Source organism: Rhododendron vialii, chromosome 13a, assembly GCF_030253575.1.
Source record: "Rhododendron vialii isolate Sample 1 chromosome 13a, ASM3025357v1".
NCBI lineage: Eukaryota > Viridiplantae > Streptophyta > Magnoliopsida > Ericales > Ericaceae > Rhododendron > Rhododendron vialii.
In genome coordinates this window covers 16,291,042-16,315,346 of record NC_080569.1, presented here as the reverse complement: position 1 = coordinate 16,315,346, position 24,305 = coordinate 16,291,042, and the positions used below count along the sequence as shown (strand labels likewise).

The window sequence follows — 24,305 nt, the reverse complement described above, 5'->3', positions numbered from 1 at the left end:
GGGTGGGTTAAAATGATGTTTTGTGTAATAGTGTCGACATGCACGTTTGCTCATTTATGAGACCATGAATAGTGTCAGCTGCAATTGCATAACACGTGCCCAATGAATTGGGTTGGACCGATATCCAACATCCTTGTCAAGTGTTAAATGTCTCACACGGGCAGTCGATTGATTTCTAAGAGACCATGTAATATAGGAAATCAAAGCATGGGATGTACACAACTACTTCACCCAGGAGCATGAGCATGCCACCTGGTGGGTTGACTAATCAATTTCAGGATTCCCTCTAGTATGTATATCTTTGCCCTCTTGGTGTAGTACTCCTAAACAAAATCCATCAAATCATTGAATCATAAAATGTTTCTGAAAAAAACCATTGAACCAAATACTCCAAAACAGGATCGGGGCTAAATTTCTTCTAACCGGGGGGGTTTTTTCAATGTTTTGTAGATAGTATGAATTTTATATTACTTGTTGATGATTGGTATATAACCTTGTTATTTTCCAAATTCTTGTACAGCTTGTTTCATCCGCAGATTGTGCTGGAGCATTAGACGTCACAGATGATTTGCAGCATTTGCTGGTATACTCTTTAACCATGGATGATTTATCGAATTTAGTGACTTTAAAGTTGCATATTTCTGTTTTGATTATTGACTGACTGATTCTATATGATTGACTTCTTGATTCATGGCATTGGTTATATAGTTTTGTCCTTTGTCTCTTTCTTAACTTTAAAGTCATACAAGGGAAAAACTTGTTTGTTTTCGTAGTTTTAAAACTTTGTTGTATTACACATAGATGTTATGGGACCGAGATTATCAATTGATGAAGAGACTTTTGTATCTCAATTTTTTGTCGCAATGTGTGTTTTGGTTGAAATTTTAGTTTTCTATTTTGATGTGTGTGTACCAAATACCAACAGAGTTAATCTATAGGAACTAACCACATATTTTAGGGTGTATATAATTTTCCTATCTAGTTAGACTGCATGTTTATTGAGAATTTGTAGTGGTGCTTGTAGGGTGGTGGTTGTTTTTTTTTTTTTTTTTGATTTTTTGATTTTTTCTTGGTATGTAAGAAATTGATAAATGCTTTGTTACATGGGATGTGTCGGGTTAGGTGTGTTTTTGAGGGTTCAGACTCGCCAAAAAGTGTGAAAAGATACGACATGGAAACGTGGATACTTCTCCAAAGATCTCATAGAACTTTCCATATACCAACTGTAGTGGGGAGTGCAGTATGTGTGGAGATGACATGGTGGTTTGTTCATCTCCACTGCACACATCACCATGTGATCTACACATCACTTTGACAGTGGGGATAATTGGTGTCACCTTACGGCCTTGTGAGGCGACACATGAGCCAAGCGAGGAGCCTTCATGCATTTTCAAGGCCTATTATGGCAAACCAAAGCTCATTGACTCCTGCCATGGATCTCCTATGATATATCTTGAGTGCAATCCACCTGACTTAGGCTTAGGTTTGAGGACAAGGCATGCCCCAAAATCATTTGACTCCCGCCAAGGATATCCTTCGCGATATCTTGGGTGCCATCAGCCAGGACCTAGACATTGGTCTGAGGACAAGGCATGCCCCAAAATCATTTATCTAGGATTCTGTCTTAGAATGTCACCACTAAGGACCACATCTGCAAGATCCTATGTCCTTTGATCTCACTTCTGAGGGTCGCATCTCCAAGATCCGATGTCCTTGGATCCATGTCTTTAGGTTCCCATGTTCAGCATTACACTTTAAGATGCTATGTCATCGGCTTTTGCCTTCAGGAATTGCGCCTCTAGGGTCTCAGTACACTCATCTCCAAGTGAGGTCTGCAACGCGCTATCCTGAATCTGCAACGAACGTTTAGGTTCAGAATGACCTTGGTTGGGAGCAAGACTAGAATCAGCACTCGGGATCATTAAAGAACTTGAGGCTTGGAGGCTATAGTTGATAGGTTGTCATGTTCGCTCTGTCCATAGCCAGATGATCAGTCTGAGTAAGAGAGGGCTTTCGTCAAGAATGACACCTGCAAGTCCAACGTTGCTCAAGGTTAGGAACTTAGGATTCACTTTCCCAAATCAAACTATGTGAAATGGCCAAAAAGGAACTTTTCAATGCGTGATGGTTCCTCTGTGCCTTGAAATTTTTTTCCTTTTTACGTTCCGATCAAATACATTGCATTAAGCTCGAAGAAGCCAAAAGCCAAGCTTTATTCTGACGTTTACCACCACTTCCCCCTTTAACAGTGCAAGACCTGTATCCCTTCTATTTTTGTCTCGAGTCTTCCACGTTCTGCATTAATGCTTTTTAAAAGGCCATTAATTATTATGCCTCCTCATGCAAAAAGTTGAAGAAGAAACTACGGATTAAAGGAGCTATGTTGATAAGTATTTTTCGTATATTGTTTTGTAATTTTATCTTATTGTTGGTGTTTGACAGGATGGTAATGAGTTGACTGGTCTACACTGCTTTCGTCATCTTCGGGATCATGTAGCAGCTTCAATGGATGCCATAAATAGGTTAGTCTATGCAATACCTGTGATTATGTTTGCTTTGCCAACCGCTAGTCCATATGTCAGAAGTGAAGCTCTGCATTTCAGATAACTATGGGAGGTGTCTCCTTTGGTTTACACCAATTAGGGTGTGAGGAAACATTTTTCTTGTAGGAAATTTCGGAATGGTTAATGGTCATGTAGACTAATTTTGATGCATTAGTTGAAAAGGTTATGGATAATACTTTGCCAATGAGAGACGAGTACATGATGCTCTGTTCTCAAGAACTTAAGATGTCAAGGTTGGGAATGCTTATTGGAAATTGAAGTCAGCCACTTGAGGTTGCTCTTGTTCCAATCTCCCATGTCCTGGCACTCTGCATCATTGCACAACGGAACCAATATTGGGTGATGGAGTGCTTTTATGAGGTAGTACAACCTACCAGGTACCAGGTTATTGTGTTTGAGAGAAAGAGCTTGCTTCAGTTTACAATCGTGATGCTGCAAACCCATTCATTTAGGATGGATTTGGTCCTCATTAACTAAATGATGGCAATTAGTGTACACACTTAATATGAGTGAATAATATAACGTTTAACATAGGTGGACTGCAGATGAGAGCCAATCCCTGCGAGAAAATCTTGTAATTCTGGAGACTCTGTCAACTGTCAAGAGGAAATTTTTCCCGATTGGACTGCTATGCGTCGTAGCATCAAGCAATGGAATAATATGGTTCTAAAGTAACTGGCCAAACTTCTTCTTTAGCTAAAGTAGTGATGAATCCGTCAGTAAAAATGGGTTCAATAAGTCAATCTTGTACTGATATTCAGTGGAAATATCGAAAATTTGAAGTAAATTGGGTTCAAACAGTAGTTAAACATGTATACAATATACTGTTCGCGTCGTTAACTAGCCTTGAAGGAAAAGAAGTCCCTCAGTTATTTAGGAAAGTAATTTCTTGTGTTAGCTGCCAAGTACCTTCTTAAAGTAATCCACCGTACTAGGAGCTAACTACTTCGGCCATGTAGTTACTTATTGAACAAGTTGCCTGTTAATGTAATTTCATTTACTAAAGGTCAGTGTACTATTTTTGAAGATGATAAAATAGTCTCCGATTAATTGTGCATACCCTGGATTATCAACGTAGGAAGAATGGTAATTTGCACATAAATTGAATTGGGTCTCTAGGCCTGGCCTGCTCTCTCTGATGCCATTTGGCTTTGATTTGGGGGCATGGTTCTGCAGCAAAACAGGTATAGGGGGCCACTGTTTCAGTGCTATTCCGAGAGCAGCCACTTTGTACATATTGCCAAAAGTTAGGTCTGTCTCCAATCCTCCCCCGCCCATACCCCCAATGATTGGAGACTATATGGGTTTTGTTATTGTTGTTGTATAATAGTCTCCGAGTTCTATGTTTCTTTGTTGAAGTAAATAGTTGAAATGAACCATATCCTTGGAGATAGCCAGTGATTCTGTATATACTCATGTAACATCTCCTATCCGTACTTCTGTAGTAGTGTGATTGTCGACCAATCACATTTTACCAGTTATCCAACAAGCATAAACCTTTAAATCCATAACATATCAAGCTTAAACTTCAACCAAACTCAAACTCACCTACCTGTTCTTTACATGATGTGGACCCTCATCTTGGTCCATCAGATAGGAATTCAACAACAAAAAGAGTGATCAAAGGATCCTTTGTTTCAAATGGAATAGACAGAGAAAGAATGAGGCTGATTCCCAAAAAACCTGTCAAAGACATTTATTTCCGATGTCACTTTTATAGTTAGGTACCGTGATGGCCGATGGGGACTAAAAGCTTGATGTTTTCCTATACCTTGGCCTTCCAAAGTTAAACAGAGTGCAATCTCACTTTATGGGCTGAGCTTTTACTGCTGAACCGATTAATGGTCCTTAATTGCTTCACTCAACTTGTAGTTTGCCTTCTTTTGTGGAAGTTATTGCTGATTCCAATACAAGCTTCTTTTGGTCAATAAACATCTTTAGATGAAAGTTTGTAGTGCACAATATTACATGTTTGCAGTGGGACTTACCCAGTTCATTCTTGTAGCATTCTTTCAGCAGATTTTATGCGTACATCTATACATGATGCTGGCAATATGGATGCAGCAATAATGTCAAGAGCAAAGGCAAGCCTACCTATGAATGGTGAAGTAGATGAAGTAAGAGTCATGTGTTTGTATTATGCTTTCTGGGCCCGACACACACACTTGTAGTAATGTTGTTCAGTTTTCTCGGGTTATTTTAGCATAATTGTTTGAAATTGAGCTCATCCAACCGTTTGAGGCATGGATCGTTTCCCTCTTCTTAGAAGGGGAACTATTTCAAGTCGTTCACATATCTTGCCCTATTTTCTGAAATTATGAAACTAATGACTTAGGTTGGGATGTAAACAGGTTCATATAGATGAAGAAGAAACCTCCAGTTTTCAAGATCGACTTCTACCACTTGTAATTGGTTTGCTAAGAACGGTAGGTAATCATGTGCAGTTTTTATGCTTAACACCTTCCATTATTGGTGTCTCATAAGTCAGTACTTTTTGTGACTTGGATTGTCTTGTGAAGGTTTAGGTGTAATACTTCAGTAGAGTTTCTTTACACTTGCCCCCCCTAAAATTTTATTTTCTACGAAATACATGGTGATGAAATTAACAAAAAATGGCCGAGGATACTTTGGGAGTTCAGAGATCCGAATCATGGGAAACATTGGTCATTCAAGGGTTGGATTTATTAGTTACATGAATTTGGATTTTGATACATTCATCGCCTGTTTATTCATTGAGTGTTATTATTGTTAGGTTCAAAGTATGCGTTCATAACTAGGTTCATTCACATTACTTACGCAATGTATGCATTTATAAGTAGGTTCTTTCACGAGTCTTACTCTTTTTATTCCTCTAGTATTATATTCATTGAAGCAAATTTAGGTCCATTCTACCTAGACTTAGGAATTAGAATAGCTTTTTGCATGACCTATCCATATGGAGATAATATTTCATTCTAAGGATAGAGTAATTTGTTGACTTTGAGTTAACGAGGCTGCGGTCATTGGAATTGGGGCTGTGGTCCTTGCAGAAATCTTTTTGTGACGGTGAAGCATGTTAAGTTACCAGTAGTCCCAAAAGCTTAAGCTGTTAGGAATCGGGCCAACAATTTATATCAAGTTGTCAACACCCTCCTTCATGTGTAACCCCGTCTTGCACATGGAGATGCTAATATCCATACATACTGAGAATGAATGCAAAGGGGAGAAACATAATGCAAACGGGGGAAAATGCAAATAGAGAGACTTAAACCCAAGACCTCTTGCAACCCGAGGTCTCTTTCTCTCTCTTCTTCTTTGGCTCTTTGCACACACAGCACAAGTAATATTTTTGTTTCCTACCCAAAGGCCAAAAGTCCACAATTCCTATTGTAGGCGGTGATGCCTCATTTGTTTCTAAAACTGTCCTACATCACCTGGGTTGTAGCATGCACATTGTATCATTTATTACATTTTTGCGCTTATTGTTCTTATTTTGTATGGGCTGGTATTTTTGTTCTTTTTAATCTTGTTTTATTAGTTCTACTGTGATGAAAACCAGAAAATGTATGCATTTGAAAAGACAGTCAAAGAAATGACCAACATCTCTATAACAAGAGAGGATCAATCACACAGAACAGTAAAGTTTTCTGGTGTTGGCCTCTGAATTCTATAATTGGTGTGCCTTCGTTTGACTTGGATTCAGTCAGAAAGTGTAGTCTTTTAGCTTTGTTCATTAGGATTGCTGCTCAATTCTTAACTTGTTATCTTCTTCTTGTGAATTCCATTTTCTGCATTGTTTATTATTTCTTTCCCCTCAAGTCTATCTGATGCTGCTGTTGAACTTTGTCAAAGTTGGATTGGGCAGTATCCAACTGGGGACATTACTCATTTGGGATACTGGTTATTTTCAGGCAAAACTCCCCTCTGTTTTGAGAATATACCGTGATACACTTACTGCTGATATGAAAAATGCCATTAAGACTGCAGTTGCAGACCTCCTACCTCTTCTTCTTGCCCAACCTTTGGAGTCAGATCTTGCACCAGGAGAACGAGTTGTGGATGCGGATGGTAGGTCAAAAGGGACCTGAGTGTACATCACTTGATTTTCATTTCTTTACAAAACTAAAAGTATGTCCTACGCAAAGATTATGCAAAGTCAACTATCTCAATTTTCTACCTTGGATCTATATGCTATGGTGGTGCTGTTAGACTTCTTCCACATCGCTCATCTAAGCCACCCTTGGTTAATAAATTCTAGAGGTTACTCCACCTATAGCCAATTGGTTTTAGGTTGGAACCCTCCAAGAAATCTAACATGGTATCAGAGCTAGAATTTGGGTGGCCTCGCCTCTCGTGGGAATGTCTCTGTCATCTCTGTTGCCTGAGTCAGTCAGTCAGCTCCTGGTCTGTCACCTCCACGTGCATTCGGGCTGCACGTGAGGGGGAGTGTTAGACTTGTCCCACATCGCTCATCTAAGCCATCTAAGCTTGGTTAATAAATTCTAGAGGCTACTCCACCTATTGCCAATTGGTTTTAGGTTGGAACCCTCCAAGAAATCTAACAGGTGCCTGGAGAAAATATTTATGTTTTTGTACTGTTTTTTGTTGTTTACTCTTCTATACTTCTTCAGGCGGAGGCTCATCACTTGCAAGCAAATTAAGAATCATGCCACCTGAAAACTTCGTTCAACTTCTGACTGCTATTTTAAGAATTGTTAAGGTAATGTAGATGTAGCTATTCCTCTATAGTTCTATAGCTCTTAGGTTTCCTTAATTATGTTTGTTTAAATTCGAGTCAACGTTAAATAACACTGTGATATGTAAAAAATGCAAATGGAGAGCCTTGAACCCAAGAGCTCCCAAAAGCAATACCACCTGAGATCGTTAATTTTTTGAGAGAGAAAGGAAATATGCAGCACATTATTGAGGAATTAGGTTTAAAAGTAAATTTTCCCTGGAAAATAGAAAGTCAATGCATAAGATTTTTGTAGGAGTGTAAAAACTTGGTTGCCACTTTGAGACCATGATTGTGATCAAAAATAAAAAATAGGAAATTGAGAACAAGACTTACATTGGATTGAACCCACCAGAACTTGCAAGTCCCTCCAAGCAGAGGGGGTATTTCATTCCTTTCACAATGCAGTGGTCCCCACTGCAGTGTGAGAGGAGGGGATATATACCCTTACGTAAGAGACTTTCACCCAAGACCAAGGGGACTGACATTCAAAGCAACAAAATAAGCATGTAGATTCCTCTTGAACTCTTCATGATCTTATAAGTGATGCATCATCCCCATCACCTTTGGCGTTACCACTTGTCACTTATGACTGTGTTTGAAGAAAGCTACTGCCATCCCATCCGAGTCTGGGCCATGGTTGGCTCTCATTGTCTCTTACCAACACACCCTTGTATTCTGATCCTAGCTGTGAGGTTATGCCTCTGCTTACCATTGGCCACATTAAGAATGAATACGGTCTTGCATTCCCTGCCTTCAACATCACTCGGCTGGAATTCCTCTCTAGCGTGCTCCCTTAGCTCTTCTTCCTCCTCTGTCCAAGCTGGTGCCCAGTCCTTCTCTCTTACCCACACTCCGTCATATTCTGATCCTGGGAGTGAAGTTATGCCTCCGGTTACCATTAGCCACACTATGTGTGAATATGGTGTTTTTTTTTTGGGTAAGTGAATGAATATGGTGTTGTGGTCACTGCCTTTAAAATCAATCCTCCAAAATTCCTCCATAAAGCTCTCCCTTAGTTTTTTTTTTCCCTTTGTCAAAGCTGATGGCCATTTCTTCTTATTAATCCACCAAATATCACTCAATCACCCTAGCTTTCTGCTGCTTCTGTTTCCCCTAGTTCTGCCCATTCCCTCCCCTTAGGCTGTTCTTAAGCAATTTCCATTTTTTTGGCCAAGACAAAGCTCAGCGTGCTGCCAACTCTGTAACTATTCCATCAGTCCCATTCTATTCCTTGAAGCCTTCCACTTGCGACCACATTACTTGAAGGTGAAAGCACCTCTCCCCTACATCCAACCAGTGCACCCCCATATGAGTGTGATCTGATATTGGCATAGGAGTGTTCCTCCCAAACTTTAGAGATCAAAAGCCCTTCATTGAGATATGGATGGATGCTCCTGGGAACTGGACGAAGTGGTTTGGCTCTCAGTCAACGGATGGTCCACTAACTACAAGATCAGATCAACTCAAAGTAGTACAACCCAATCCCTTCTGTGGGAAGTGTGCAATTTTAAAGTCTCCGCCCAAACCTCAAGGAGCTTCTCGACATAAGCCACAACAACCAATCTGCCTTTACTCTATTCTCAGACTCTTCTGGATGTAATCTTTTTCCGTTTTCGAATATGTATGCTATGAGACTGGTCCAAGGAACGGAAGAGTTGGACGAGTAGCAGGTGCTTGCAGGTCCAAAGGCAGTTGGAGTGGGAGTATCCTCTGCGTTCTCTGTGCACTGTTTCTAACTGTGTATTTTTCCCAGTTTTTTGTGTGGAATTGTCATTTTCACTTGGCGAGAAAATTCTTAGTTGTGATGGTTGCATTCACTTGTAGAAATTGAGCTCTGCAAATCCAACAATGAAGTTTTTTTCTGAATTCATGCTTCTCCAACTCAAAACTATAGGAAGCTCTTACTATTTAGATTTGGGCCCCAGGATTATGCCTTTCTGCTCTGGCTGGAGATGTTAGCTTATTATTTAGCCCCTGTTTTGTTTCTGTTTCCGGAACCAGTTTTGCGGATTAGCAATTGGAAGCTTAAAAGAACTTCAGTTTTAAATGTTAGAGATCCATTTCCACCAAAGAAAGACAAGTAAGGAAATGATGAGTGCTTTTCTTCAAAAATCATTTTCTAAAAAGTGTCCAGGCAACTAACTACGTAAATACCAATCAAACATGTTAGCTTGTGTTGTTAAATTTGTAACCATAAATGTAGGTGGTGTTGGTAAGTTCATTCACATTTCCATGTTTTTTTAGTTATTACAACTGGTATTTCGGTGCGATGTAATTTGATTCTTTCTTTTAGTGATTGCAGGCACATCTAGTTCGGGCTGCTGAAGTAAAGAAGGCCATTGAGTGGATTATGTGCAATATTGGTGGCCATTATGCTGCTGATTCAGTTGCTGCTGCAATTGCAATTGGTGCAGTGGCTGCAGATGCATCTCAAGAAACTGATGGTCAAGCTGGTTCTGTTCTGACATATTCTCCACAGAGGAACGCTGCCAGGATGCCTTCATTGCAGGGAATTCCAAATGATGCATCAGGTCCATCAAATATGTCAAAGAATTTCAGGTGACCTCTTCTTCCTTCCTGGTTTTAATGTTGCGGAGTATTACTGATTGTCTTATACATCTAATATAGACTCTTGCAAACTTTTGGGAAGGAATCCTATTTTTTGTGATTCCTACTGAGGTTTTTATTTTTTCTTTGTTTTTATTGGTGGAGGTTTTATTTTCTAAGAGTATGAAGCAGTTCGAGTTTTGCAACAGCAAGATGTGTTGCTGGGAATTACTGTGGATTGTATATAGTAAATCCGTATAACAATCAAAATAAAGAAATACTTGATGAGGTCAACAAAAACAGTAAGTTGCTAGATGATGGTATTTCGGTAATTAAATCATGGGAGTATGGGTTGTCCAAGAATCGGTCATTCAAGGGTCATCCCATGGATCTACTAGTTTCATGAGTATGCATTTATATTCGGGTTCATTCACATAAATATATTCAATATATGCATTAGGTTCATTCACAACGTTATATTCGATGTATTGATTAATTCTTAGGTTCATGGAAAATTTGAAAGAAATTAGGTTCATTCTATCTAGACTAGAAAGTAGAATAACCTTTTAGGGCTTACAAATATTGTTGTAATCTTTCATTTTATGACTAGAGTTGATTATTGATTTTGATTATCGAGGCTGCATCATCGTGATTTGGCTGCAGTCTCTGCAGAAATTCCCTAATTCTTGCGAGGATGTAGCACTCTTTCTCTCCTCTTCTTCTCATTCTTTCATTTCTTCTTCTCTGTGTACTTATTCCAAGTACTATTCTTGTTTCCCTACCCAAAACCACCACATTTCGTATTGTAGGCGGCAATACTTTTAACTTTCGTAAAACCGTCCTATCAATTCTTCAAGTGCCGTTTGCTATAACCTCTAACATGATATTGCACAGAAATTTCACCAAGTTCCAACCACTGAATCCTTTGTAGAACAAAAAGAGAGCGTAACTCAACAGGCTGGATGTGAAAGGAAGGATGACTTCCTCATTATGGTAGCCGCAAGGGAAAAAAAGAGTTCAAGTACATGAAAGAAAGTAAATGCTTAAGTGGACAGATAATGCTAAAATAAGTATAGTAATAACTACACATGTGCTGTTAGCTGGATGGCATCTCTTTAGATTGCCTGTTGGGGTCTATGCAATTAGGAGGGAACTTTTGTGCAAAAGTTTCCACAATACAAGTGAGGCAACTGTTACTTCAAATCATGGAATATTAATCTACTTCCCCATCTTTTTTCTCTCTTAACTATTGGTGTGCATGGTACATTCCATGAGAGTGGGAAACTCAAAATTTAAAGCCTTTGTTTGTTTTTGAGTTTTGAAAAATATTTTTGATGTAATGAGTGGAGAGAGATAGATAGGGAAAGTTATTGAGAACCGTGTAAAGAGTAAATTTTTTTTTCTCGAAGATGGGAAAAGAACAAAGCATTTCGTACTTGGTGGATATTTCCAACCCCAAGAGAAGACAAATCCAAATCCTATTAAGTACGTGTATCGAATGAAATACTCAGGAAATACTCAGGTTCTGCATGGAGTACTATGAATGATTATATCTGGGCCCAAAATAATGTTGAATCTTTTACAGGTCTTCCAGGAAAAGAAAGAATGCTTCAATTAGAGGAAGGTTTATTCTTGTAGTTTCGATTCCTTGATATGCATACTCTTGTTAATTTGAGAACATTGAATGTTGCTAACCAGTCCAAATGTTGGTTTCTGAAACCACTCTTTTTTTTTTTAAAAAAAAAAAAAATAGTTTAAAACAATCAAGGGATGCCACCAATGTACAGAAGAAAGCAAAGAACAAAAAATCAAAAAGCCTACTCAATCAACATAGCCTATACCCCATTCTAAATGCCTATAACTAGCATGTCAAGAAATTGAAAAGGGAAGGATCGCTCTCCCTCGACTCCCAACTAAACAAACTAGAAAAATGAAGACTCTTAGTTTTTGGCAAAGACCTTGTCTCGGTCAAAATATCTAAGATTTCTCTCTCACCAAATGAGCCACATTAAGCACAGTGGAGTCAATCTCCAAAGCTTCTGTCTCCTACCCACTCTAGCCCATCCCATTCTCAAATATGCTTAATGCCCCACCAAACAAGAACCGCAGGCCAAAGACAGTGATTTCTATTGAAGTACGTTGTTTAATTTGACGTCTAATGTTTCCGTTACATTCAACCCCTTAGTGACGGTGGCTTGCCAAAAAATTAAGTGAGAGAAAGCTGGAATAAAATATATCAAGTATCGCTGGTGCTAGCCTCTTATTAATTGAGAATTTTGAATTTTGAATTTTTATGATTACAATAATGGGAGACTTAGCCAAAAATTCCTCATATTTACATTTTTTGAGCTCAAAGGACATGCGCCTTTTGCAATCAAACATAAGGACAAGTGTTCTGCATGATTACTAAAATACCCTTTCTGCAAAACTAGTGAAAGTTCACTAATAACTGAAAGTTAGTGAAAGTGCCTAAAACCCTAGGGTATCCTGTGAAAGTGCCTAAAACTTTAAACCCTAGGATACCCTATGAAAGTGCCTAAACCACTAAAGTCCTATTATAGGAAAGTGCACCCTAAAACCTGATACTTCAGAGAACAAAAAAGCCCTACGTATTGTATTGCTAAAGATATTGATTACAAGAATAATAAAAAGAGGTTATATAGGCTAACCCTAATAACGTTAGATAAACCTAATATAACAAAAGGACTAGACTACCCTTAAAATAATAACAGATAACAAGAGACACTAAAAACCCTAGATTAACACCCCCCCTCAAACTCAGGACGTGAGCGCAGAGAGCATCAGGAGTTTGCCAAGAAGAAAACGGAAACGAGCAGCAGTGAGTTTTTGTGAAAAAATCGGCCAGCTACAGCGAGGATGGAACAAACGGCAAGTCAATCGTGCCTGACTGTAGATGTTGGCGCACAAAATGACAATCAATCTCGATATGCTTAGTACGCTCATGGAAGACGGAATTGTGGGCAATTTGGATGGCGCTCTTATTGTCACAATAAGGAGGTGTGGGAGATACAAGAGAGACACCCATATCAGACAGAAGCCATCGTAGCCAAACTATTTCAGCTGTAGCCGAAGCCATAGCACGATATTTAGCTTCAGCGGTAGAGCGAGCCATAACCGATTGTTTCTTGCTTTTCCAGGAGAGAAGAGAATCCCCGAGAAAAACACAAAAACTTGAGGTAGACTTCCGATCAGAAACATCACCAGCCCAATCAGCATCAGCATAGGCCCGAAGAGTCAAACTGGAAGTGGAAGAGATCAACAAACACTGAAAGGTAGTGCAACGAACATAGCGCAAAATACGTAGGAGGGCAGCCCAATGAGTAGACCAAGGAGCAGAAACAAATTGGCTGACGATATGAACCGCATAAGCGATGTCCGGGTGAGTCACTGTCAGATAGACCAAACAACCAACCAATTCACGATACTGGGTAGGATCATCTAAAGGAACACCATCAGAAGGATTGAACTTGACATGCAATTCAAGAGGAGTATCAATAATCTTGTCATCAGTGAGATGAGCACGATGAAGAATATCAGAGACATATTTAGTTTGCGATAACAAGTAACCTTTGGGGGATAAAGCCACCTCAATAACGAGAAAATAGCGAAGCAGACCCAAATCCTTCATTTCGAACTTGCGAAACAGATGAGACTTAACCTCAGTAATAGCTGCAGAATCAGAGCCCGTAATAATCATGTCATCCACATACAATAAAAGAAGAACAATCCCTGCAGAAGTCTGACGAATAAAGAGAGCTGAGTCATGCTGACTAGGGCGGAACCCAATCTGCAGTGCAACAGAATGAAACCGCTCATACCAAGCACGAGGAGACTGCTTAAGGCCATAAAGAGCACGGCGGAGACGACATACAAGATCAGGAGAGTGAGAAAAGCCCGGAGGGGGCCGCATATACACTTCTTCAGATAGATACCCATTGAGAAAAACGTTCTTGACATCCAACTGAAAGAGAGACCATTGGTGCACCACAGCAACAGATATCAATGTGCGGACTGTGGTCATCTTTGCAACAGGAGCAAAGGTCTCCTCATAATCAATCCCATATTCTTGAGCGAAGCCTTTTGCAACAAGCCGAGCTTTAGACCGCTCTAAAGAACCATCAAAATGAGTTTTGACTTTATAAACCCACTTGCAACCAATGATATTCTTACCATCTGGTAGAGGTACCAAATCCCAAGTTTGAGTCTTAGCTAGAGCAGTGAGTTCATCATTCATAGCATTGACCCAATTGGGATCATTACAAGCTTCTTTATATGACCTGGGTTCAACATAAGTATGGATACGAGAGAGAAAAGAGCAGTAGGTAGAAGAGAAACAGGTATTAGTAAAGCCAAGTCTTACCGGTGGGCGACGTTCACGAGTAGGATACCGAGGTTCAAGACCAGGGTCCAAGGAAGCAGCGGGAGGATCAATAGAGCTGGGAGGAGGAGCCGGAGAGACTGCATGGTGTCGATTCCGAGAGTATACATACGGAAAGGGTGGAATGAGAGTAGACTGAGAGGGAGCAGAAGACGCCACAGGAAGACCAGACACTTTGACAGTAGAAATGTACTCTTCAGAAGGGACCTCAGAAGGAAATGGGTCAATATGAACCAAGTCTGCCTTAGTGACAGGTGCAATTTTGGGAGGAAGGGAAAAATAGGGCAGACGCTTAAGAAAAGTAACATGCCTCGACACATATAGCTTCCTTGTCACAGGGTCATAACAACGATAGCCTTTCTGATTGATACCATACCCCAAGAAAACACAGAGGACATATCGAGCACTAAGTTTAGTGCGGTCCTTCTTAGGAAGAAGGACAAAACAAGTAGAACCAAACACACGAAGGAGGGAGTAGTTGGGAACTTGACCATAGAGACGCTCGTAAGGGCAAGCACCAGAGAGAAGAGGGGTAGGCATCCGATTCAATAGATAAGCTGCAGTGAGAACAGCTTCTCCCCAGAATATAGCGGGAACAAAGGAAGATAGAAGAAGAGACCTGGCAGTGTTAAGGAGATGGCGATGTTTTCTTTCAGCACGACCATTTTGGGAAGGTGTATCAGTACACGAGGATTGATGAATTGTTCCATGAGTTGCTAAAAAATCTGTAAATTCTGTAAGAGAGTACTCCCCACCCAAGTCAGAACGAAGAATTTTAATCGTGGTAGAAAATTGAGTTTGAATCATCATATGAAATGTGCAATAGACTTTATAAAAATCAGATTTATGTGTAAGCAAATAGACCCATGCATATCGACTGTAATCATCTACAAAGGAGACATAATAAACAGAACCACCCTTGGTTGCAATTGGGGAAGGCCCCCACAAATCTGTGCGAACAACTTGGAAAGGTGAAGTGGAAAAAGAAGTACTTTTATTAAACGGTAAAGCAGACATCTTTGCTAACTTACAACCACTGCACTCAGAAATATCACTAATAGAAATGTTACCCAAAAAACCAAACTGAACAAGAAGTTTCAAACGCTCACTAGACAAATGACCTAATCTAGAATGCCAAAGATAAAAAGGAGAGGATTTTTCATCCAAACGAAAAGACGACAATGCAGTGGAAGTAGACTCCGTAGGAACATGCAGGCTCTCCAGCACATATAGATCACCAACTCTACGGCCGGTCCCAATCTGCTTCTTGGACACCCGGTCCTGCACAACACAACCAGAGGAAGAGAACAAGACGTCAAAACCAGAGTCGGACAACTGACTTATCGAAACAAGGCTTAAAGACAAATGGGGCACATAGAAGACATTAGGAAGTTATAATAAAGAAGAAGCCGCAGGAAGGATAGACCCAGCAAGCACAACAGGCATATGAGATCCATTTGCAGTAGCAATACTAATGGGAGGGACTGGGGAGATAGAATTACAAAGTAACGACAAATCAAGAGTCATATGATTGGAGCAACCGGAATCAAAAATCCATGTGGTGGGTAAGATATTTGTGGTATAACCACTGTGCAAACCTGGCAAGGTAGCGGTCATAGCAGAAGCCTGTGAATGATTCCCTTGGGTAGCTATAAATGCCTGAAACTGCTGCCACTGATCAAATAAGGGAGAAGGTGGGACTCCGTTAGCGGTAGGAGTTGCAAAGGCTATTGGAGGTCGAGGAGCCTGGGATGGTGGCCGAGAAGATGATGGTGCAATCGAATTACGTCCTTTTGGCTGCAAAAGCTTAGGACATGCATGCTTCCAATGTCCCTTTTGACGGCAAAAACTGCACTCATCCATGGCAACCCGAGGCTTGGGCTTGCCAGTAACCTGTATCAAATGTGAAGCTGGAGTGGGTAGAAGGGGTGCCAAGTGCTGAATAGGAGCTGCTGGAGTGACAAACACAGATTGAGTAGGAGGAGCAATGGAGGATACTTTGAACCTAGTTTCCTTTGCAATAAGTTCACGAACTGCACCATCCACTGTAGGTAAGGGAGACCGATGTAAGATAGCTCCTCGAAGGGGTTCAAATTAACCTCGAAGAACCATCAGAAACTGAACAAGACGGTTTTTCTCACGATACTGCAAATAGCTATCAAGTAATTGCAAGTCTGAGGGTTCCATAACAGCCAACTGATCCCAATAATTTGTCATCTCATTATAGAATTCCTGAATCGATTTATCCTTTTGAGTAGCACTGCGAATAGACATCTCAAGCTCATATTGTTAACAAAGTTTGATTCAAGATACATAGATTTCAAATAATCCCACACTTTCTTTGATGTGTCATATTTCGAGAAATTCATTCCAATACTTGGTTCAACAGAGTTGTGAATCCAAGTAAGTATCTGTGCATTTTCAATCTTCCATTTTTCAATAGCAGTGGCAGACCCTTCAGACTTACTATCTAGAACAGGACATGGTACTGAACCATCTACATGTCCCCATACTCCCTTACCCACAATAAAATTCTTCATAACATATGCCCAGTAAGAATAATTATTACCAGTTAAACGCACACTGATAGCTTGAGTTTTATCGTCTACCATGGTGATTAATTAACTTCCTGGTAATAAGCAGGTGAGAGTCAAACAATACCAGAAGCAAAGAAAGTAGTCACAAGTTATGAAAACAGAATTGATAAGCCCAAGCTGAACTCTGTGAGTGCTGAATAAGACTTTAACAGTGCAGAATACCAAGCTCTGAAGTCAAAATACCTTGAATATGCTAACCCAGGTTGATTTGAATGCAGACAGTGTGAAGCACTATAGATTAGTTACCGAAATACCTCACTGATGCGAATCCAGACAGGTTTGAGTGCAGAAGAAAAAGACCCAGTGGATTTTGAGTGCAAATGGCAGAAACCCAGAAGATTCCAAGGACAATCGTCGTTCGCGGTGGCGAAGTTGATCTCCGGTGGTCGGCGTGGGTTGAGGATGGCTGCCGAGTAGTCGGCAGGTACTGTTGGTGGTCGGCGAGTGCTCTGTGAGTAGAGAGAGAAGTCGTTTGGGAAAGAGGTGCTGTGAGAGATGCAGAGAGGTGCGTTGGGGAGAAGATACGATAGCCTAGGAAAAGGCTCTGATACCATGATACTTCAGAGAACAAAAAAGCCCTACGTATTGTATTGCTAAAGATATTGATTACAAGAATGATAAAAAGAGGTTATATAGGCCAACCCTAATAACGTTAGATAAACCTAATATAACAAAAGGACTAAACTACCCTTAAAATAATAACAGATAACAAGAGACGCTAAAAACCCTAGATTAACAAAACCCTATGAAAGTGCCTAAACCCTAGGGTACCTTACCGTAGGGTAGTTTTGTTTGTGAAAACATGTTTTGGCCTTATGGCTCAACAACTCAAAAAGTTGAAGGACCTCACTGAAAACTATTTTGCCGGCGTCCTTCTCCTAAATGAAAACTATTTTACCCTACTAATTTTCCCTGCAATAATTTTGAGACACCATGGATTGGAAAAGTTGTAATTGCTGGAGTAACAAGACGAAACTTTGTAAATTTGCGGATGTACCTATAGCCCCAGATTGACTTTTTAATGTTGCATTTCTACCTGACTTCAGTTGGTCTGATGCATAACATAGGGGTGTTTTGTTGGCTTGCAAAGTGGAGTCGGTTATGAAGCTGTGGAGTCGGTTACCTGCTTCATATCTGGGTTTTACATTTTGTTTCAATGAACTCTGGAATTTGACAGGGCTGACGTTTTGCGTGAAAACACAGAAGCTGTGTTTGCAGCTTGTGACGCTGCTCATGGAAGATGGGCAAAGCTACTTGGGGTTCGTGCCCTTCTTCATCCTAAGTTGAGACTGCAGGAGTTCTTAAACATATATAATATCACTCAAGATTTTATAATTGCTACTGAGAAGGTAATATTGATGCTTTATTTAACTAGTGGTGGTTGTTTGTTATTTTGGGATGAACTTGTCGTTTTTACTTATTGAGTTTTCAGGTAACTATCCCTTCTATTTTTTCCACAATAAATGACATCCCATCTCTTTGTGTTCATGATGCCATACTATTTAATACAAACAGATTGGTGGAAGGTTGGGATATAGCACTCGAGGAACACTGCAGTCACAGGCCAAAGCTTTTGTTGATTACCAGCACGAGACCAGAGTTAGTTTTCTTCCTCTGTAATTCCCTAGTTTTTCCATGCTCGAACATCTGGTTACTTGACTTATTTTCTTTGCTTGTTGTAGATGACATATATCAAGGCAGTACTAGATCAAGAAACTTGGGTTGAAGTAGATGTTCCTGATGAGTTTCAGGCCATTCTTACTTCTCTGTTCTGTTCAAATTCAAATGGGAATGTGGATGATGGTCAAGGTGAAGTTGCAACATGTTACACTGAAGTGGCCTCGAGCAACGAAGATACTAGACTTCCAAATTCTCAGCAGCATATTGCGCACACTGATTATATTGAAGCATCTGCAGATAGTTCTGGACAGGTGAAATCTTTGGCGGTGGCTGGGACAATTGACAACAATATTTCTGATGTTACAACTTCTCCGGCTCAGAGCAATAGTACTAGCAATGAAGAACGCCGAAGAGCTTCCTTGCAAACACTTTCATTCAGGGGTGTTGATTATCACATGGTAAACTGGTTAGTTTTCTTGTTTTTATAGTTTTTTTTTTCTCGTTTATTCATTTGTTTCCCTTCTATTTCTCCCTCCTTCCATCTTCCCTGTTTCCTTTCGAAGCGAGGGAAGCGATTTCTGTAGGTTCATCCACCTTAAATTAATTACCGGTTTATGCATCTTCCTTTTTATTTGGTAATCCACTATCGAGCCACTTGGTGCTCATTGGAAAATGATATGGTGTACATTATGGTGACTGTCATGTCTCTTTGAATTCCCATCCAACATTTGTATCCATTCACTGGGTATTGAGGAATTGTACCTTGAGGAACTTAAAGGCTGTTTCTTGCTTTTCAGTGGCTTAATGTTGCTGAAGCTTTTATCAGAGTACATTGACATGAATAATAAATTGCCAATGATGTCTTCAGAAGTTGTTCATCGTGTTTTTGAAATCTTGAAGTTTTTCAATACAAGAACCTGTCAGCTTGTTCTTGGTGCAGGTGCCATGCAGGTATGTCTTTTGGGCCTTCCCTATGTGTTTTTTACCATCCAACCCAACCCAAACAGAACTTTAAGTCCCTATCAATTGGGGTCGGCAGTTGGCGAGAATTTTTTTTTCCCATTGAGGTTTTCGAGGGCCCTTCCTTTCTGTTTTTTATAGCTAGAATTTGTGCAAAACAAATATTCCAGATTACACCCAAAGATAAATAAGGAAAAGAACAAAACAAGCCTACACAGCTCTTGACTGCCAAGTGCCATCCAATCAGAAAGCTCAAAAATGAACTCATTAATCTATACAGTGGAACCTCCATATCATCAAACGACATACGATCAACTTAGCCAAAAAGAAGAAGAAGACATACGATCCCAATCACTGCATATAATCCACATGTAGAATAAGAAAACCAACATCCAGAACTACTTCATAGTTTCTACTCTTCCCCATTCGGACCTCCTTCCAACTGCATAGGCACTTCTCCACGAGGAAATACTCAGTGCTCCTTAAGCCAAGGTAACACTAGAGTCCAAGGCTCTATTGCTGCTTGGCAATGGATGCGAACTTGATTGACAAAATTCATCCAGCCAGCATGTAAAGTCCAATCAGCCACAAGTGTATAGATGTGCACTTCTCAATTTGTTCAATTCGCCTCCCAATCCCCCATCTGTAATTGGTTGATTTTTTGTGCTAATTTATTTCTATTTTAATTACTTTATTTATGGTGGCTCATGATATGTTAGTAATTTGTTTTCTGCATGGAGCTGCAGGTGTCTGGTTTGCGATCTATTACTTCGAAGCACTTGGCGCTGGCTAGTCAGGTTGTCAGTTTTACACATGCTATTATTCCTGGTAGGTGATGATGCATTTTGATGGTGCTATTCCCATAAGTTTGTTGCATGTAGCCTTGTTTGGTGTCAAAATTGGCAAAGTGTTGTACATTTGTAGGTGTATACATGTGCATGTTCCCAAAATGTCATATGCTGAACCAGGACTGACCCTGGGTATCCAATTTTTAGTCAGCTCATCTAACAGTACAACCATTTTAGATGTTGTCTGTATTATACAGCTGCTTGATCTCATCAAGATATATTAATCAGCGAATAAAATCAGAAATCTATAGACATCACAATAAATCTGGTTAGATACTTTAATATAGAAGAAGACTGAAGGTTTCCAACCTCCCAATGATGTGAACTTGGTACTATTAGCTATGCCTTGAATTAATATGTGAATTGTTTGTGGTGGGAATTGTTTATGGTTGGGTGGTTTGTCGTTGACAGATGTGGAATTAGATTTTCGTTTAAAGCCCTCTGGACTTCTCTCAATGTGAAATTTTTAGTTTCACTTTTGTCTGCCTAGTACTTTCATTTCAGACTTCAGTAGTTCAGTGCTTGGTCAGCATCCTTCCTTCATATAAGTTTTTTTTCCAGTGAAATGAATCTTTTGATTGAAACCATTTGATAGCAGCAGTTAGCTCAAAACTGTGGAATATAGGTCATTTGACATAGCTCGAAATTGCAATATATAGGTCGTATGGGTAATGCTGTATCATACTATCATGTTACATATTGTTTTCTTACACCCTTTTGTACGGTTTCCTCACTTTTTTTCTCACACTTTATGCCGTTATTGACATCATTCCAAGCGATTTCAATGTGGGCATACAATGTATGCTTTACATGCATATAATGCAGTAGCTTGCAAATTTGATAGTTGTATGACATTCTGATTTTGCATGTGGAACCAAGAAATCAGGAATATTCTGTTCAGTAAAGTACCAGAGACACGAAAGGCATTACTACTGTCGGAGATTGATCGGGTAGCACAGGTAAATTTTTTCTTTATTCATCGGATGTCTGTTCCTTCTTTACTAAGATATTATATTTAGGGCTACAAGCCTACAAATGAACCCAGCTTTTGGTAAATAGCTCAGGGTTGGCTCAACACTTGTTAGCTTGTTTGGCCTCATTTTCCGTCCAAAACTACTTGAACTTCAGCAGAATTTTGAATCTATCTGCTTTAAAAGAGTGGTAAACTCCGCCATGATAAGGAACATGGTGGTATGTCTTCTTATGAGGCAGCCCAAACAGTTAGTTTCCTTGCTAAATAATTTTGGATATTCTGTTATTTGTTGGAGTAATATATTTAGCGGGCTTTTCTCTCATTTCGGATGCTGGAATTGTAGGGTCATGATACAATTATTTTAATTTTGTAGCTGAAAGTGATAGATTGAGAATGTGAGGATTATATAATAAGCTATTTTGGAAAAAAAAGTGGTGGAGCTAGAATTTTGGCCCGAGGGGGGCCGACTTAAGTGAAATATTTCCATTAACAAAGGTACTCTCCTCAATATATACGGTAGCTTTTGTAGTACGCAATGGTCTAAAAATCGCTAGGTTCTAGTTGGGTGGAAAAGGGGCGCCTAATCTAGGCGTTGGACCACCGTCTAGCGCCTTTGCGGGGACAAATCTGCCAAGGCGACTGACTTTTAGAACTTTGGTAGTATGTTGATACATTGTATATAATACTATGTCATTTTTCGTCAACAATCGCATCACCCATGCGTGTTTTATTTTCGTCTTTGAAATATATTGAAAAAAATACATGACAATGTAAAATAACTTTGATTTTTTACTAGATCGAATCAAACTTATTTTGGTTTTTGTAGATTTCCATAGTAATTATATAAACAATAATTAAATCACATATAAAATTTGTAAAAATTTCAAAAGTGTCGGGCCCTTGTACAGCTCTGCCTCTGGGAACAATGGCCTTGTTCAGAGCACTTGGGATGATTCAAACTAGTGGATGTACTTAAGAAGAGGTGGCCCTTTGGATTTGCCTTTTTGTTTAGTTAACATGTACAGAGGAAGGAACAAATGACATTTTTTTTATTTTTTTATTTTATGGGATTCACTTTACAATGTATGGTGCTCTTTACGGGTTGTGGCTGGCACCTTCTTCGCCATGATTTTTTTTTCCTTATCATAAATAGCATCCTCCAGAAAGACGAAGTTAAGCTAAGTTTTATGGTATGTGACATGTGAGAATTGAAATGTAGTTTTACAGAATACCACAAGCAATTTCATTCTGAAAAGGGGAACTTTGAGCGATCAGTGTTCAATTGAGAAAGAGGAATTAAGGGTTTCCCGATACCTCTAGCTTTTGTAGTTGCAGTTGTTTGGTTTTACCCCCTGGGGATGGGTCCAAAGTGACCCTTCTTTGGAGCAGTTTTTCATTTCCGTAACCAAAAAGAATGAATGGTTGTCCAATGCATATCTTTAGGAAAACTACTTTATTTACGTGTTATCCTCTGCTAATTTTATATTAGCTCAAAGATATGTTGTTTTAGAAACATTTACTACATTGTTGCCTTTCAGCTTTGTAGTAGACGTTATTCTCCTTTAGTCGCATAGGTTTCATTGTTTCTCGTTTTTTTGTTGTTCTATTGTGATGTGATAGCTGCTTTTGAAGTTGAAAACTCATCCTGGCATCTAATTTTCAACTTCATGTCTTCTGCAACTCAAGTTCAATATGTGACATCCCCAGTTTTGTAAACCTCGTATGTGACATCCTGTGGTAGTTTTTTTTTTGGAACTATTGCATTTCTAAACCACTTTTGGTAATTAAATATTTAACGTCACAAAAACTGTTTGATTCCCCACATGTATCGTAGCCTTACAATTGTATATGTTTCTAAATGGTAGGATTATAAAGTCCACAGAGATGAGATACATTCGAAATTGGTTCAAATAATGCGAGAAAGGTTGTTGGTTCATCTCCGTAGTTTACCACAAATTGTTGAAGGCTGGAACAGGCTAGAAGAATCTGATTCACAGCCTAGTCAGTTTGCTCGGTCCCTCACCAAGGTAACAAAAATCGAAATTGTCTTCAGTTACACACAAGTTAGGTATTCTATGTGTGTCCTTTTCCATTTGTATATGTTCTCTATATGTTGGGAATGCCGGATCGTCTGCTAAGCTAAATTTACTTTCAAGTTTTTTGGGGAGTAGATTAGTTGAGTTAACTTTTTTTAAATTTCTTAGTGAACAAAACAATTATTAACATAGTTGGAATCACCGTGAAAGAGGTCTCTAGCTCAGGACTGCACAACCTCAACAGATTCTTGTATATACTATTTGGATGGACATATTGCATAACACGAATGAAAACAATTGTTGGGACAATGTCCATGTCTGGTAGCTTGTTTGTCAGAATAAAAAACTACTATAAGTAATGGTCTGGTGAACATTCGATAGGCAAATATTCTTTTGATAAGGTAAGTCATTGGAATATTCGCTTGATCACCAATGTCAAATAATCGGATACTCTGCACAAAGATGTTTAGCGCTTGCTTGGTCCCACGCCATGGTAACAAAAAATTGAAATGTAGTTTCGAATTGTAACACACCAAGTTAGTTATTCTATGTGTGGCCTTTTGCAGTAGTATATGGTGTCTACACCTGATTTTCGGCTAGTCCAAAATATTTTCAAAATTTTGTTGGGAGTGGATTAGCATAGTTATTTTTGTCTAATTTTTTGGGGGACTAGATATGTTCTGTTATTGTTGTTATATAAATAATAAACTTATTAAAAATTCAAATTCATTAAATTTATTAAATTTGTGTAGTTGTCTTAGTAAGCAAAACAATTAGAGGGCATCAAAGTACTTAAATGAAAAGAAAGTATAGTTGGAAATTCGAATCACCGTGAAGAAAGTCTATGACCGCGGGCTGCGAAATACAACAGTCTATACATACACTGCGTGGCATCGTGGACATATGGCACAACAACAATGAAAACAACTACGGTAAAACGTCAAAACCTGCTAGCTTACTGTCAAGGTAAATAAAGTAATATATGAAATAAGTTGCAATGAAGTAATAGGTCCTGTGAGCATTCAATAAGATCTATTCTTTGAC

The 24,305-nt window shown here is 39.3% G+C and overlaps 1 protein-coding gene and 1 non-coding gene across 4 annotated transcripts in view; both read left to right on the top strand.

The window, feature by feature from the left end:
• Window positions 1–24,305, top strand: part of LOC131313015 (vacuolar protein sorting-associated protein 54, chloroplastic) — a 35,779-nt gene that overhangs the window by 3,912 nt on the left and 7,562 nt on the right. For 2 of the 3 annotated variants that reach the window (XR_009196045.1, XM_058341059.1), the window contains exons 2-15: window positions 521–583; window positions 2,443–2,522; window positions 4,570–4,681; window positions 4,916–4,990; window positions 6,455–6,611; window positions 7,175–7,263; window positions 9,584–9,840; window positions 18,002–18,173; window positions 18,340–18,423; window positions 18,507–18,910; window positions 19,242–19,395; window positions 20,151–20,232; window positions 21,132–21,211; window positions 23,091–23,252. Coding sequence is in view for 2 of the 3 variants with exons in the window: in XM_058341059.1 (XP_058197042.1) it covers window positions 521–583; window positions 2,443–2,522; window positions 4,570–4,681; window positions 4,916–4,990; window positions 6,455–6,611; window positions 7,175–7,263; window positions 9,584–9,840; window positions 18,002–18,173; window positions 18,340–18,423; window positions 18,507–18,910; window positions 19,242–19,395; window positions 20,151–20,232; window positions 21,132–21,211; window positions 23,091–23,252 (1,971 nt within the window). In the remaining variant the exon portion in view is untranslated. Of the gene's footprint in view, window positions 1–520; window positions 584–2,442; window positions 2,523–4,569; window positions 4,682–4,915; window positions 4,991–6,454; window positions 6,612–7,174; window positions 7,264–9,583; window positions 9,841–18,001; window positions 18,174–18,339; window positions 18,424–18,506; window positions 18,911–19,241; window positions 19,396–20,150; window positions 20,233–21,131; window positions 21,212–23,090; window positions 23,253–24,305 lie in introns of those variants that run through there. The other variant, XM_058341060.1, reaches the window with a different exon arrangement.
• Window positions 3,635–3,747, top strand: LOC131315404 (small nucleolar RNA snoR100). The gene has a single exon (XR_009196736.1). It is a non-coding gene; the product is annotated as a small nucleolar RNA snoR100 (small nucleolar RNA).